Source organism: Rutilus rutilus (genome assembly GCF_951802725.1).
Source record: "Rutilus rutilus genome assembly, chromosome: 1".
NCBI lineage: Eukaryota > Metazoa > Chordata > Actinopteri > Cypriniformes > Leuciscidae > Rutilus > Rutilus rutilus.
The window spans coordinates 26,555,840-26,570,358 of NC_140209.1; the positions used below are offsets into that span (position 1 = coordinate 26,555,840).

At 36.7% G+C, this 14,519-nt stretch overlaps 1 protein-coding gene across 11 annotated transcripts in view; it reads right to left on the reverse strand.

Annotated features, from left to right (window-relative positions):
* Positions 1 to 14,519, reverse strand: part of rbfox3b (RNA binding fox-1 homolog 3b) — a 309,370-nt gene that overhangs the window by 118,220 nt on the left and 176,631 nt on the right. For 8 of the 11 annotated variants that reach the window (XM_084387722.1, XM_084387715.1, XM_084387713.1 and 5 more), the window contains exon 3: positions 4,028 to 4,122. The exons of 1 other annotated variant lie outside the window; for it this stretch is intronic. In XM_084387722.1, coding sequence (XP_084243848.1) covers positions 4,028 to 4,122 — 95 coding nt within the window. Of the gene's footprint in view, positions 1 to 213; positions 471 to 4,027; positions 4,123 to 14,519 lie in introns of those variants that run through there. 2 more of the 11 variants (XM_084387725.1, XM_084387717.1) reach the window with 2 other exon arrangements.

Consider the following 14,519-nt stretch of genomic DNA (forward strand, 5'->3'; position numbering starts at 1 on the left):
CATTAAATTGAAAGCTCTATACTCTTAATCTGACGAAGTCTAACTCCATGAAGTCTCTAAACGAGCCTCCTCTGAGCAACATGGTTCATCCTAAACTCCCTGTCCCGAGCCAAACAGAAGTGAGCAGTTCACAGTGGATCAAACACAAGCACAGTGAACATGAACATCGCGTTTCTCCAGACATGCAGCAAATGCGTCGATCTTCATACTCACCCAAAAGTACATCATCATTTCAGCCAGGAAAACCCTCAACAGATATTTCTCTCTCTCTCTCTGTCTCTCTTGAGTTCAGGACAGCTGGATTCTCCTCCCGTCTCCTCCAACACTTCTCCTCCTCTCCTCGCCTCTGACTTTCCTGATGTTTGAGCGTCTAGTTTCTCGGGAAACACCTGGAGAAGCGGCGTCAGTGTGTCTGATACTCTTTTACTCCTTCCTTTGCTCTCGTCTCACAGCAGCTTTACTTTAAGACTGAGTCTGAACCAGGATCACAGCGTTCTCCAGCGGGGGGGAAGAGAGAGAGAGAGTGAGAGAGAGAGAGAGAGAGAGAGAGAGAGAGAGAGAGAGAGAGCGAGGGGGTTTTCTCTGATGACAGTATTGATGGCGGATGTGAGTGAACAGGCTCTACCCACAATCCTCTCAAAATACGCCGTCTGAAACCCGACAAGCACCAAAAGCAAACAACATAAAGCAGAGAAGAACATATAAAGATGGAGGACCGAGCCGGATTTCTTTCTCTGAGAAGCGTCTGTATGTCATAAAAAATGTACGTCTTGTACATGTGCTTCGAACTACCATGTCCGGCTCACATTTCTACTCATAATCAAAGGAAAGAATAATAGTGTTTTTTTTATTTTTTTTTATTTTTTCAAGACAATATTTTTTATTTAATAAAAAGTAAATTTAAGCACACTGAAAAAAGGAAACATGAAATCTTGAAGCAGGAAGACTGAAATAGTATTTTTTTGTAAAACGTACTCCAATAACCTTTGTTTTAATTACAGCTTTGAAAAGTTCTTTTTTTACGGTGCAATTATTATTTTTTACATTATGACATTCAACCCAAATTTGTGATAAAAAACAAATAATTGTGATAAAATTATATATTATATTTTGCATTTATTTAGCAAGAATTTTTTTAATATTTATTTATATTTATATTTATTTATTTATTATTATTATTTTTGTTGTTAAATTATTACATCATTTTTATGACAATTAAGCACATTAAACCATTAATTAAAAGATTACATTAAAAGTTTCATTAATGTAACGCAACAAAAAAAATATATATATATATTATTCCCATTACTGTAATGTGGACAACAACAAAAAATATTGAATATATTTTACTAAAATTTTTATTTAAGGTCCATTAAGTTTCTTCTTATTCTTCTTCTTCTTAATTATTTTCATGAAAACTTTTTAGCCAATTTTTCATTTTCATATAAAAAAAAAAAAAAACGTATCCCCATTACTGTAATGTAAAAAAAAATATTTAACATATTTTGCAAAAAAACATTTTAGATTTTGCAGATTTTGCAAATGCCATTTGCATTTGTTGTGCCTTTCATTTTTATAGTAATACAGTGCTAAAAATTAATAAAAGCATTGGAATTAATAAAAAAAAAAAAGTAAAATTACTGCATTACAGCAATGAGATTTTTTGCATGAAAATGTGCTAAAATGTCAATGCAAAAAAAAAAAAAAATCTTAATGGTCTTCAAAATAGGCTTTGTTTTATTAATAATTCAGCATTTTTCTTTCAGATGTGGGGATGAAATGTGGCCTAGATGTGTTATACAAATCCCCCCTAAAGTCAGTTCAATCCCTTTATATAAAGAGAAACGGAGTGAGTGAGAAGTCCATGAGACGCTGTAGTTTCATCACTGCTGCGTCAGCACATTTTAAAAACAGGTCATCAATATCTGCCTGCAGGACACACTTTAAAAACCAGCGTATAAACCACAGACACACACACACACACACACACACACAGAATCTGCTGCTGTGCCAGATAAATGCTGCACACACACACACACACACACACACAGCCTGTACTGTAACACCAGCGCACTCTTCTGCAGCCCGCTGTCTCCTTTAATTGGATTTTTATCTGTGGTCATTTTTTTCTTCTCTCTAGTATCTCTCTTAGACCTCTGAGGAATATTTTTTTAGAAATGATAATTAGACTACAAGAGGGAAAAAAAATACATTGAGTTCAGATCTCCATTCGTCTCACGGCTGATGTGAACACGCAAGGAAAATAAACGTGTTGTTGTCTGTGTCCCGATTTACACCACACGAATCTGGACAATCTGATTCTTTCACTCTAGTCTGATTCTCCAGTTTGATTCTCTGGATTTAGTTTGATTCTCTAATCTGAATCTCTGACTCATGCTTACAGTTTGATTCTTCAACTCTAGTTTGATTATCTGACTCAGATTTTTCTTTCCTCTAGTTTGATTCTTTGATACTCTAATTGATTCAAATTTGAATCTTTGACTCTAGTTTGATCTTCAACTGTAGTTCTAGTTTGACTCTCCAATTACTCTGCTATAATTAGACTCTCAGACTAGTTTGATTTTTAAACTCTAGTCTGATTCTTTGACTCTGAATCTCTGACTCCAGTTTGATTCTCCAACCCGTTTGATTTTTTAAACTTGATTATTCTATGACCCTTGTTTGACTCTCTAATTTGATTAATTGATTTTCTAAAATGATTTGATTCTCTAATTTGATTCTTTGATTCTCTAATCTGCATATTTGACACAAGTTTGAATCTTTGACTCTAGTTTGATTCTTCAACTCAAGTCTGAATCTTCGACTCTGATCTCTGACTCTAGCTTGATTCTTCGACTCTCTGACTAGTTTGATTTTAAACTCTAGTCTGATTCTTTGACTCTAGTATGATTTTTAGATTCTAGTCTGATTCTCTGACTTTGACTGTTCTATGACCCTGGTTTGGCTCTCTAATTGGATTAATTGATTCTCTAAAATTATTAGATTTTTCTAATTTGAATCTGTGATTCTCTAATCAGTTTGATTCTTTGACTCAAGTCTGAATCTTGGACTCTGAATCGTTGACTCTAGTTTGATTCTTTGACTGTAGTTCTAGTTTGACTCTCCGAATATCCAAATCTAACTCGACTCTCCGACTAGTTTGATTTTTAAACTCTAGTCTGATTCTTTGACTCTAGTCTGATTCTTTGACTCTGAATCTCTGACTCCAGTTTGATTCTCCGACTCCAGTATGATTTTTAGACTCTAGTCTGATTATCCATCTCTGATTCTTCTCTGACACTGTTCATTCTATGACCCTTTTTTGATTCTCTAATTTGATCAATTGATTCTTTAATCTGAATCTCAGACTCTAGTTTGATTATTTGACTCTTGTTAGATCCTTCGACTCTGAACCTCTGACTCTAGTTTGATTCTCTGATTTGATTAATTGATTCTCTAAATTGATTTGATTCTCTAATCTCTGACACAAGTTTGATTCTTCGACTGTGGTTCTAGTTTGACTCTCCGAAATCGAATATCCGACTCTAATTCGACTCTCCGACTAGTTTGACTTTTTAAACTCTAGTCTGATTCTACAGGAAGTGTCTGATAATAAAAAGCGCTGGTGTTGCATTAGTTGAACTTCAACATTCGGCCAGCTCTAATGCTGATCACATGAACACTGAGTGTTCAAGAGTCGTTTGCTCAGCGGGTAACAGGTGAACATCTCTTCAACTTTACGAATCGCAGCTGTTGTTTCTCTCAGCATCAACAAACAGCATCGCACACATATATCACATCAACACACATCACTGTGTTGAACTGAATCCCGAAAGCATATTTACCCTCCACACACACACCTGCCCGGCGCTCAGTCGAACACGCGACGCCACTCGCATTGAGATTGAATGCTTAGGGAAGTGATGTCATCAAGTCAAGCACAAATCCACCTGTTCATATCAATCACGGACGCACAAACAAACCACACTGTATCAACACACACACACACACACAGATCCTCTCTCACCTGTGTGCTGAAGAGAGGAAGTCCCAATCGCCACAGGTGATCGGTCAGGACCCTCCCGTACACCTGAGCGACACCGGTCGACTTACACACACCACCTGAACACAAAACACAAGACAAAGAGTCACGACAGCTGCACACACAGGAGAATAGCATTGCTCAAATGCTGCTCTATCATAGACTTTCATTGAGTTCTCAGTTGTTTCTCATACAACTGTCATACAAGTTATTTTCCGGCAAAAACAGGCATAAAAATCAGTCTACGGGATTTCATAGACAACATACACTCTAAAAAATTGGGCTATTTTTTCTACCCAAATCCTGGGTTTGGTCAATTTTTGTGTGTTATTTTTTCAGTGTTAGGGTAGAGTTTGTGTTACCCAGCTCCTGGGTCAGACGTATCAACCCAGTGTTTAGGTAGTTTTTGTGTTACCCAGCTCCTAGGTCAGACGTAACAACCCAGTGTTTGGGTAGGTGTTGTGTAACTACTGCAGATCCTGGGTCAGATGTAACAACCCAGTGTTTGGGTAGTTTTTGTGTAACCCAGATCCTGAGTCAAACGTATCAACCCAGTGTTTAGGTAGTTTTTGTGTTACCCAGCTCCTGGATCAGACGTAACAACCCAGTGTTGGATTGTTTTTGTGTAACCCAGATCCTGAGTCAGACGTATCAACCCAGTGTTTGGGTAGTTTTTGTGTTACCCAGCTCCTGGGTTAGACGTAACAACCCAGTGTTTGGGTAGTTTTTGTGTTACCCAGATCCTGGGTCAGACGTATCAACCCAGTGTTTGGGTAGTTTTTGTGTTACCCAGATCCTGGGTCAGACGTAACAACCCAGTGTTTGGGTAGTTGTTGTGTAACTACTGCAGATCCTGGGTCAGACATAACAACCCAGTGTTTAGGTAGTTTTTGTGTTACCCAGATCCTGGATCAGACGTAACAACCCAGTGTTGGGTAGTTTGTGTGTTACCCAGATCCTGGGTCAGACGAAACAACCCAGTGATTGAGTTATTTATTGCGGCTTTTTGCGACCTCTTCAGGAGAGAGCAGTGCAGCTCCGTCAAATTGGTGCATGTCTTTAGTAAAATACAGGTTTGTGATTTTTTTGTATCTATAAATTCGTTATTGCTCTTTATATTGTTACATTTTATGCAGAACAACATACAGGGGCACGATGTGAGTCACAGCGTCTGTCTTTTCGCTTGATGTAAACACCTGATGCCTCCCATAAAACTTTATAGTTTTATTCAAAAAAAAGATACAGAATATAAATGCTTAGAAAGTTAGAATATGTTCTCAGAACTGTACACTGATTGTATTTTTTAGAATGTACAGTAGGAAGTCGGGGAAGGTCTCGTTTTTAAGTTTTGTTACAGGCTGTTCACACATTGGCATGACTACAACAAATTTCTAACATATAGCCTAGCCCCTTTGTTAAAATAATATTTTTGTTGTAGTTCATCATCGTATGCATGTTACTGAAGACAACCCGACTTTATTATTGACTTCAACTGATTTTCTATCAGATTAAAGATAGAAATCTGTGCATCTACACCATTTATGAGCCTTTTTAACTAGCAATGGCACATTATGATGATATTTCACTATATTAGGGAGCACTTTTGGCCTTCACAAGTGTAGCCAAACACATTAACATACACACACAGATAGAGAGAGAGAAACACACACTCATGCATTATTTAAGAGCAAAATGGCCATTACAGAGATGCATTCGCCGAGGGTCAGCATGTCTATTACACCACAAACACACACATCATCTTCATCTAGTTGTGAATAAAACAAAAGATTATTGGAGTACGTTTTACAAGAAAATACTATTTCTACGTCAAAACTGCACGTTTAAATCTAATTTGTTAAATCTCTAATTATTTGTGAATTTACTCGCAAAAAAATGTTTCAAAGTAAATCCTACACCTTTTTTTTTTTCAGTGTACAGAACTACAACATCATCATGTAGGCTAAACCCAGTACTGACACGAGCACATTAAATATGAACACATCAAAGATTGATCTGCAGACAGAAACACGTGAAACCGCGTCGTTTCGGAGACATCTGGAGGCATTTCTGCGGTTATTGACGACCTCTCTGTGTTCTGCTCGAGTCGCTGGGTTCCAGGTGCATTTTGAGGCAGTTTGAGTTGTTTTATGTGATGTGTGTGTGCAGTTTTTCGTCTCTCTCCGCATACTCGACAGCCTCCTGCAGCGACTGCATCAAATATTAACACTGCGATTAAACGCTACAGAGAGATAGAGAGAGAGAGAGAGAGAGAGATGAGCGAGCCTGTCGATGCTTGTAGTAGCTGCCGCAGTGAGACTGTGTGTGTGTGTGTGTGTGTGTGTGTGTGTGTGTGTGTGTGTGTGTGTGTGTGTGTGTGTGTGTGTGTGTGTGTGAGTGGTTGGCTGGAGCTCACTAATCACTTAGGGTAATGCTGACCTCAAGAGCCGCCTCACACACACACACACACACACACACACACAAACACACACACACACAAGTGATCTGGCTGGTGGGATCATGTCTTGAAAAACAGAAAAATGTCCTGTGCAAAAAAAAACGATACAAATACTGTATACAAGTCCATACATGAAAAATAAGAACGTTTGACATCTGATATTTTTACATCTTATCCTCTGTGTTTGTGTGTTGTGTTGTGTGTGTGTGAGAGAGAGAGAGAGAGAGAGAGAGAGAGAGAGAGAGAGAGAGAGAGAGAGAGAGAGAGAGAGAGAGAGTGTTAGTGCGTGCGTGTTTGTGTGTGTATGAGTGTATGTGTGTGTGTGTGTGTGTGTGTGTGTGTGTGTGTGTGTGTGTGTGTGTGTGTGTGTTTGAGAGTGTTAGTGTACCAGAAAACGGTTCGTTTACTCTACTGCATGCGTTATTAAAGCTGCAACGAACCCGTTCTCTCGTCCTTCACTCTCTGCTTCCTTCTTTTACCACAAAAAAAAAAAAAGAATAAAAAGAAACAAGTGGATGAAACATTTATAAACATCAAACCGTCTGCACTTACAGGGGAATAATCTACTGTGTATCGTTTAATATTTCTCTCACTGTCTGATTTTAATCATAAAAACACTAATGAGTCCACATACATAATGCAAAGCACCAAGGGAGGGATGCATATCTGTCATAAATAGTTATTAATTTGATCATTACCACCATAATCTACAATGTTATTCATTAAATTATACTAAATAACAATGAAATAAATAAAAAAAATCAGAGAGTATATATGATTGTAAAATAGGGAGAGTTGTAACACTACGCTAATGACTTATGATCAATATATATAAACTGCTTTTAATATAACTGAATGAACAGACGTGCATGTGTGTGTTTGGTGATGATGAACTGATCAGGGCTTTTACACAGACGAGTTTGTTTACCTACTTCAGACTCTCAATCAATGACCCTTTCAGATTAATTGAGATGCTTTACATTGATTTTTCAAATGGGGGGGGGGCGATGTTGCCAGGGCGATCACTAGGGTCAGGGGTTACGTGCTCAGACAGGCAGGGGTTACGTGCTCTATGCTTACACACACACACACACACACACTGCAGGATGTTTCCTCTCATTCAAAAATATCCAATATTCTTAAAGTCCCCCTGTGGTGAAAATCCAGTTTTTAATGTTGTGTATATATCTATGTTGAGTTTTTAATATGTTTTAAGACAAACCATGTGCAAATTCATAAGTGGACACCATTGCTGAGTATTTTCTCCTTAAAACTGCAGTGAATCAAAGACAGTCTCAAAAACACAGTTTGAAATCGCTGGTGTTTCTGACGTCACAAACTACATTGTAACCAATCAGATCAACGTGTGATCGTCAACCAGTGGATCTCTGAGCTGCTGTGAGTGAGTGGAGGCGGGGCTCATTTGCATATTAATTGAACCGCGCATACTAAATGTGGAAAAGGTGTAGAGTTATATTTAAAGGAGCCGTATGTAAGATTGTGGCCAAAACTGGTACTGCAATCACTTTCAAATTACTGTAGAGCGGTGTATCCCCTCCCCCTCCCCCTTGTTTGTTATGGTTACTAGACACAACGAATCCAAAGGACTTCAAACAAACAAAAAAATAAACAAACAAAAGAAAGAAAGAAAGAAAGAAAGAAAGAAAGAAAGAAAGAAAGAAAGAAAAGAAAGAAAGAAAGAAAGAAAGGAAGAAAGGAAGAAAGAAAGAGATGTTAATTTTGTTATGGCTACTACAGTAGATGCAATAAAACCAACTTGTCACGATGTGGGTTTTGTGTCCTGTCAGGTTCTATGGTTCCCTGTCTAGTCTATTAGTTATCCCAGGTGTTTCTGATTTACCACGCCCCCTTGTTATCTTGTCTAGCTCGTTTGTCCCTGATTATTTAAACCCTGTGTTTCAGCCTTGTCTTTGCGAGTTCTTGTATGTCTTACAGTTCGCTGTAGCACGTTAACGTTGGTGCTGGTCCTGTCCCGAGTCCCGAGTCCCGAGTCCCGAGTCCCGTATCCAGTCTAATTTGTATAGTTTGTGGTCTGTTAATAAAGCGTGTGCTGCATTTGGATCCTGCCTCATCTCTGCCTCAACCGCACCACGTTACACAACTTACTTTGAACAATGAGCCAAATTAATTAATTAATATGTGTGCATATACATTACCAAACATCATGCATACTAGATGCAAATCCCAAGGATCAAAGAAGAAAAATAAATAAATAAACAAACAAACAAATTTAAAAAATGGTTACAAACTTTTGTGGCATAAAAAACCCCTAAATGAACTGTGTAATTAGATGGACAGTTTTAAAAACACACTCAATCAATCACTCTCGTCAGTTGTGTGATAAAGCAAGCTGGATTCATTCCAGCAAACAAACAAACAAAATATCAAACGGTTATGGGTAAGAGAAGACGGACCTGACTCCCACCGCTCCTTCTTTGACACAGCATTGGAAACGCTACTGTAATACTTTGACAGCAGAAAGTGAGAACCAGATGCTGTTAGTACTCTAACTGTTCTCACATTGATGACACGAACACACGTGTCAGATAATATCATGTGAAAAGACAGAGAGAGAGAGAGAGAGAGAGAGAGAGAGAGAGAGAGAGAGAGAGAGAGAGAGAGAGAGAGAGAGAGAGACATCCCGAGACAGACAGCACCTCTTCATTAGTCTGAGCGTCCTCATTAGACGCTGGAGTCATTAGAGAGAATACACTCACACACTAACACAAGTACAAAATAATGTAATAGATCTCTGTTAAGTCCAAGCTGGTGACTATTAGAACATGGAAACTGGTTTATATCTGGTCTGAGCAGCAGCGTGTGAATTATACAATGACTTTGGACTTTTAGGTCATTCTGTGTCAACTCAACCAGAGGTCCCCGGCTAACAGTTTTTAGATTTTGATCATTTTTTTCTGGTGAAAGAAATGTATAAATGAAGAAGAAAGCCAGAATATTAAATGTCATTGCTGAATAATTACCAAGTAATCCACTAATTTGTAGAGCGGGGTCAAAATGACAATTTGGAGCCAGATTAAAGGGGGGTACAAATGACTTTAGAAAGATGGCAGCATCATTAATTTTGTTATTACTCAGAGATTGGTTGGTCTGTTAGTAAAATCTGTTGACTTTAGCAATCTTTGTTGGATTATATGTCAACGGTGAGAGTTCAAAAATGGAGAAAAGTACTTCTTGTGATTTTTTTACCCCAAGTTTGCATGCCTGTAACTCAAGAAGTATTAAAGATATCTTAAAATCCTTCTAGATTTTGGTTCTTCACAAACTTTTATTTTGGTGTCTTCATTTGTAAGGCCCTATATCCTTCAATTCCAGACATATGAGGATTTCAGTGTGGCTCCATGAATAAATTATACACATTTTCAGTGGTCAAAATCCAAATGTCAGTCACTTTGCGTACAGCTGATACTTTTTTCATTTAAAGTTGTCTGAAGAACAAATAGTCTTGAAACTAGAAATGTATCTCGTTTCTTTTTTTTCAATCAACACAATTGCAGCCATAGAACATTCCTGTCTGAGTGGCAAAAATATTGTTTTTCCAAAGTTTGCGTGCCAGAAATGTTAATATCCTTCTAGATTCTAATTCCTAATAAACTTTTCTTTTGGTATCTTCAATTTAAAGGCCCTATATGGTTCAATCCCAGAGATATAGGGATGCCAACGCGGTAACATGTAGTTATGATACTGCCTATGTGAACTCTTGCTAGCTTCAGAAGCTGTAAAAATGAACAAAATCCCCCAAATATCCCTTAAACTGCTTTATAAATACACTTCTGAGAGCAAGTTAATGTGTCTCAACTTGATCATTTCCGTGAATTTTTGGCACTCAGAAAAAATGTGTTGTATGCAATTGTTCTGATAGAGGGGAACAATATCCATTTCTAGTTTCAAAAATATTTGTTCTTCAGACATTCCTCTTTAAAAGTAAAAAAGTATCATCTGTGTGCAAAGTGAACCACATTTGGTTTTGATCATTGAAAATGTGTACAATTTATCAATTTATTCATGGAACCACATTAAGATCTCCATATCTCTGGGACTGAACCTTCGAGGGCCTTTAAAATGAAGATGGCAAAATACATTTTTGTTAAGAACCAGAATCTAAAAGGATATTTGCTACGGCCCGTAACCAAATATAGCTTGTTAGTTTGAATAAAACAAATAATGGGTACGAACCGATCATATAAAAGTGTCACAGAGATATCTTTAATATTTCTTGAGTTACAGGCATGCAAACGTGAAAAAAAACAAGAAGTGCTTTTCTCCATTTTTGAACTCTCAACGTTGGCATCTAATGCAACAAAGATTGCTAAAGTCAACAGATTTTACTAACAGACCTACCAATCTCTGAGTAATAATAAAATAATGATGCTGCCTTAACAAAATACACAGTAAATATACATTCATGACATTTAATATTTTGGCTTTCTACACTATTTATCAGGGTTCCCACACTTTGGTTAACTTCAAACTCAAGGACCTTTAAAAGGACTTTCCAGGTCCAATACCCCCAAATTCAAGGACTTAATGTGGGGACACGTTTGTTGTTGTTGAGGTACCATCGTAGAAGTTTTTCGCGTGAACGCCATGGTAACATACAACACAAAGTACCTCACGTGGGAAACACTTAAAGTAACGCGTAAATGCGCGTAACTAACATAAATCAAGCAAGCTAGTGTGCATAGGCCACGAAGTGTTGACGAAATAACACATTAGCAGACCGGAGGGAATAATATGGATTTTTTTTCCCCAGAAAACTTCTTGCACAAAATAAATTCAAGCACTTTCAAGGACCTGTATCTATGTATGTTTATTTTCAAAAACTTTCCAGGGCCTTGACATTATTTTTTCAGATTCACAAACTTTCAAGGATTTCAAGGACCCGTCTGTCTTCAGAAAAAATCTTAAAGGGATACTCCACTTTTTTCGGAAATATGCTCATTTTACATCTCCCCCAGAGTTAAACAGTTGAGTTTTACCGTTTTAGAACCCATTCAGCCGAACTCCGGGTCTGACGGTACCACTTTTAGCATAGCTTAGCACAGATCATTGATTCTGATGAGTCCAGTAGCATTTCTTTCAAAATGACCAAAGAGTTTCAATATTTTTCCTATTTAAAACTTGACTCTTCTGTAGTTAAACCGTGTACTAAGATCGACGGAAAATGAAAAGTTGCGATTTTCTAAGCCTATATGACTAGGAACTATACTCTCATTCCGGCGTAATAATCAAGGAACTGTGCGGCTGTACCATGGGTGCAGCAGGCGTAATGATATGACGCAGCGCCTGAAAATAGGTCTAATAGGTTAGACAAACTTAGTCCCGGTCACGTTGGAAGAAGTTACCGAGCTGGGGACTATTTTCAGGTGCTGCGTCATATCCTTACGCCTGCTGGACTCATGGTACGGCAGCAAAGTTTCTTGATTATTACGCTGGAATGAGAGTAGTTCCTAGCCATATCAGCCTAGAAAATCGCAACTTTTCATTTTCCGTCGGTCTTAGTACACGATGTAACTACAGAAGAGTCAAGTTTTAAATAGGAAAAATATTTAAACTCTTTGGTCATTTTGAAAGAAATGCTACTGGACTCATCAGAATCAATGATCTGTGCTAAGCTATGCTAAAAGTGGTACCGTCAGACCCGGAGTTCGGCTGAATGGATTCTAAAACGGTAAAACTCAACTGTTTAACTCTGGGGGAGATGTAAAATGAGCTTATTTCCGAAAAAAGTGGAGTATCCCTTTAACAAAATCAAAAACTTGGAAGTTTCAAAAATTTGGTTGATTTGACATGGATTGACCCTTTTTATTTTATTTTTTTTCTAAAATAAGCTTGAAAAGCTCACTGAATGACACAGGGTGTGATATGTTCTATCTAATGCAATGAAACTCAGACATGTTTAAGTGTCTTAACAGCCCACATACAGCTTGAGCCAGCCAGAAACCTGCTGTTAACACACAGTTACCAGTTCCAGTCTTTCTCCCGCAGTTGTTTGAGTGTCTGAAACACTTCTTCATGAACACGACTGTCAGAGACCAGCTTCATTCGTCAGACGTCTGCATGTTTAAAACCCGTCACGGCCGGCGGGCAAACGCGCAAACGCACACGACAACCAATAAACTCGAGCGGCAACAAAAGATTGAAAGCGAGAATCTGAAGAATGGCTCTGGGCGATTGGCGGAGCTTCACACTCGCAGATTCATCAAGCTCTGAGAGACTCTGTGCTCCACTTTCACACGACAACAACAACCTCAAAACCAGACCGACTTACACTCAGATCCTGATCTTTATTGAGTTTCATCTGTATTTATTAGTCTAATCGTGACAGGAGGGTTTGTGGAGGTTTTAAAACACTCATCGCTTGGTAAATGAGACGTTGGAGATAGGGAGGGTTTTTGCATAGCTTTATCTTCTGATAGTCTAGTGGTGTATTTTACGGGCCTATGTTTTCTGTAATGCAATGCGGGTGGAGTCACAGAATCTAGTCACAAAAATGTACTGTCCAACGCAGCATGTCATGGAATTTGGCAAAATTTTGATGAATATATAAAAAAATAGGGCTTTCAGCGTCTGCCGTCTCATTTTATGAGGACGTGAACGCATGAACTTCATCTCCAGAGCCGCTCTGAGACTCGCTTCAACATTTCACTTGAGAAAAACTACCATCAGACAAGTCTTCACCACAACCTGCCAAAATATATATTCGGTTTAACTTGAATACATTATGACAGAAATATATTACTATTGCACTGTAGAATGTACATCTTAAAGTAATATAATAAAATGATTAAAACTGTATTTTAATGAATATCAACAATAGTTCTTCCATGTTTTAACTTTAATAGTAAACTTCTGTTGTGCAGACCTGTTATGCATAAAATGTTTGCATTTTCATTTGATTACATTTTAAAAGATTCATTAAATTCAATAATAAATTTGTATTAAATCATAAATCCACATAACACAGAATTAATGAAAAACGTAAAGCATTTCACAGAGCACTATTATTGTTATAAATTATTTAATTGTTGAAGTTTTATGAATTCAGTTGAAAAGACATGCTTTTTGATTATTCAAATTTAGTTAAATCATTAAATGTAATCCAATGTCATTTGGGGAAAATAATAGAATTTGGGAAGAAAATTAAACTGATTTCATAAGGCTGTTAAAAAATATATATATATTGAACATTTAAAAAAATATTGATTTGTATAAGTTTCATGATTGTAATGAATTAGACAAATATTTTAAATAATTCATCTCTTGCACACACCAGCATTGTTTTATTATGAATGATTGTTTTTGTTTATATTTTATATTTACATTTTCACTTTAATTTTAGTAAAATTTGTAGTAATTCTGTTGTGTTTTTGTCCTTTTTATTAGTCTGTCTATATAGTTTTAGAAGTTTTAGTGTTTTGTTGTAAGTACTTCAAATTACACTAAATTAAAATGAGAAATGTTCCATTGGTAACTAGCTGAAATAAAATTAGTTTACTTTTTTTGTAATTTCAGTTAATGTTTAATTTATTTAAAAAGTAATGAAAATGTTTTTATGGTTTTATATAAACAAAAAGATTTTATATAAAATGGTGACAACGCAGTATCAAAAACTGTTTCTAAGTCTATATTGCAATGCTAACAGCGAATGATTTTATGATTACTTGCATCTTATTTCATGCATTTAGCATTTATCAATTATATTATAAACTATTTAATTGTTAAAAGTTTCATGATTGTAATGAATTAGAAAAATACTTACAATCATTCATCTTTTGCACATACCAGCATTATTTTATTATCATTGATATAATACTATAGTTTTTGTTTATATTTTAATTGGATTTTAGTTTTACATTTTTTATATTAGTTAAATTTGTAGTAATTCAGTTGTTTTTGTCATTTTTATTAGTCTGTCTTTTATTGTTTCGTTTAGTTACATAAAACTCAATTTAGGTCAAATTAAACTAAACTAAAATAAGA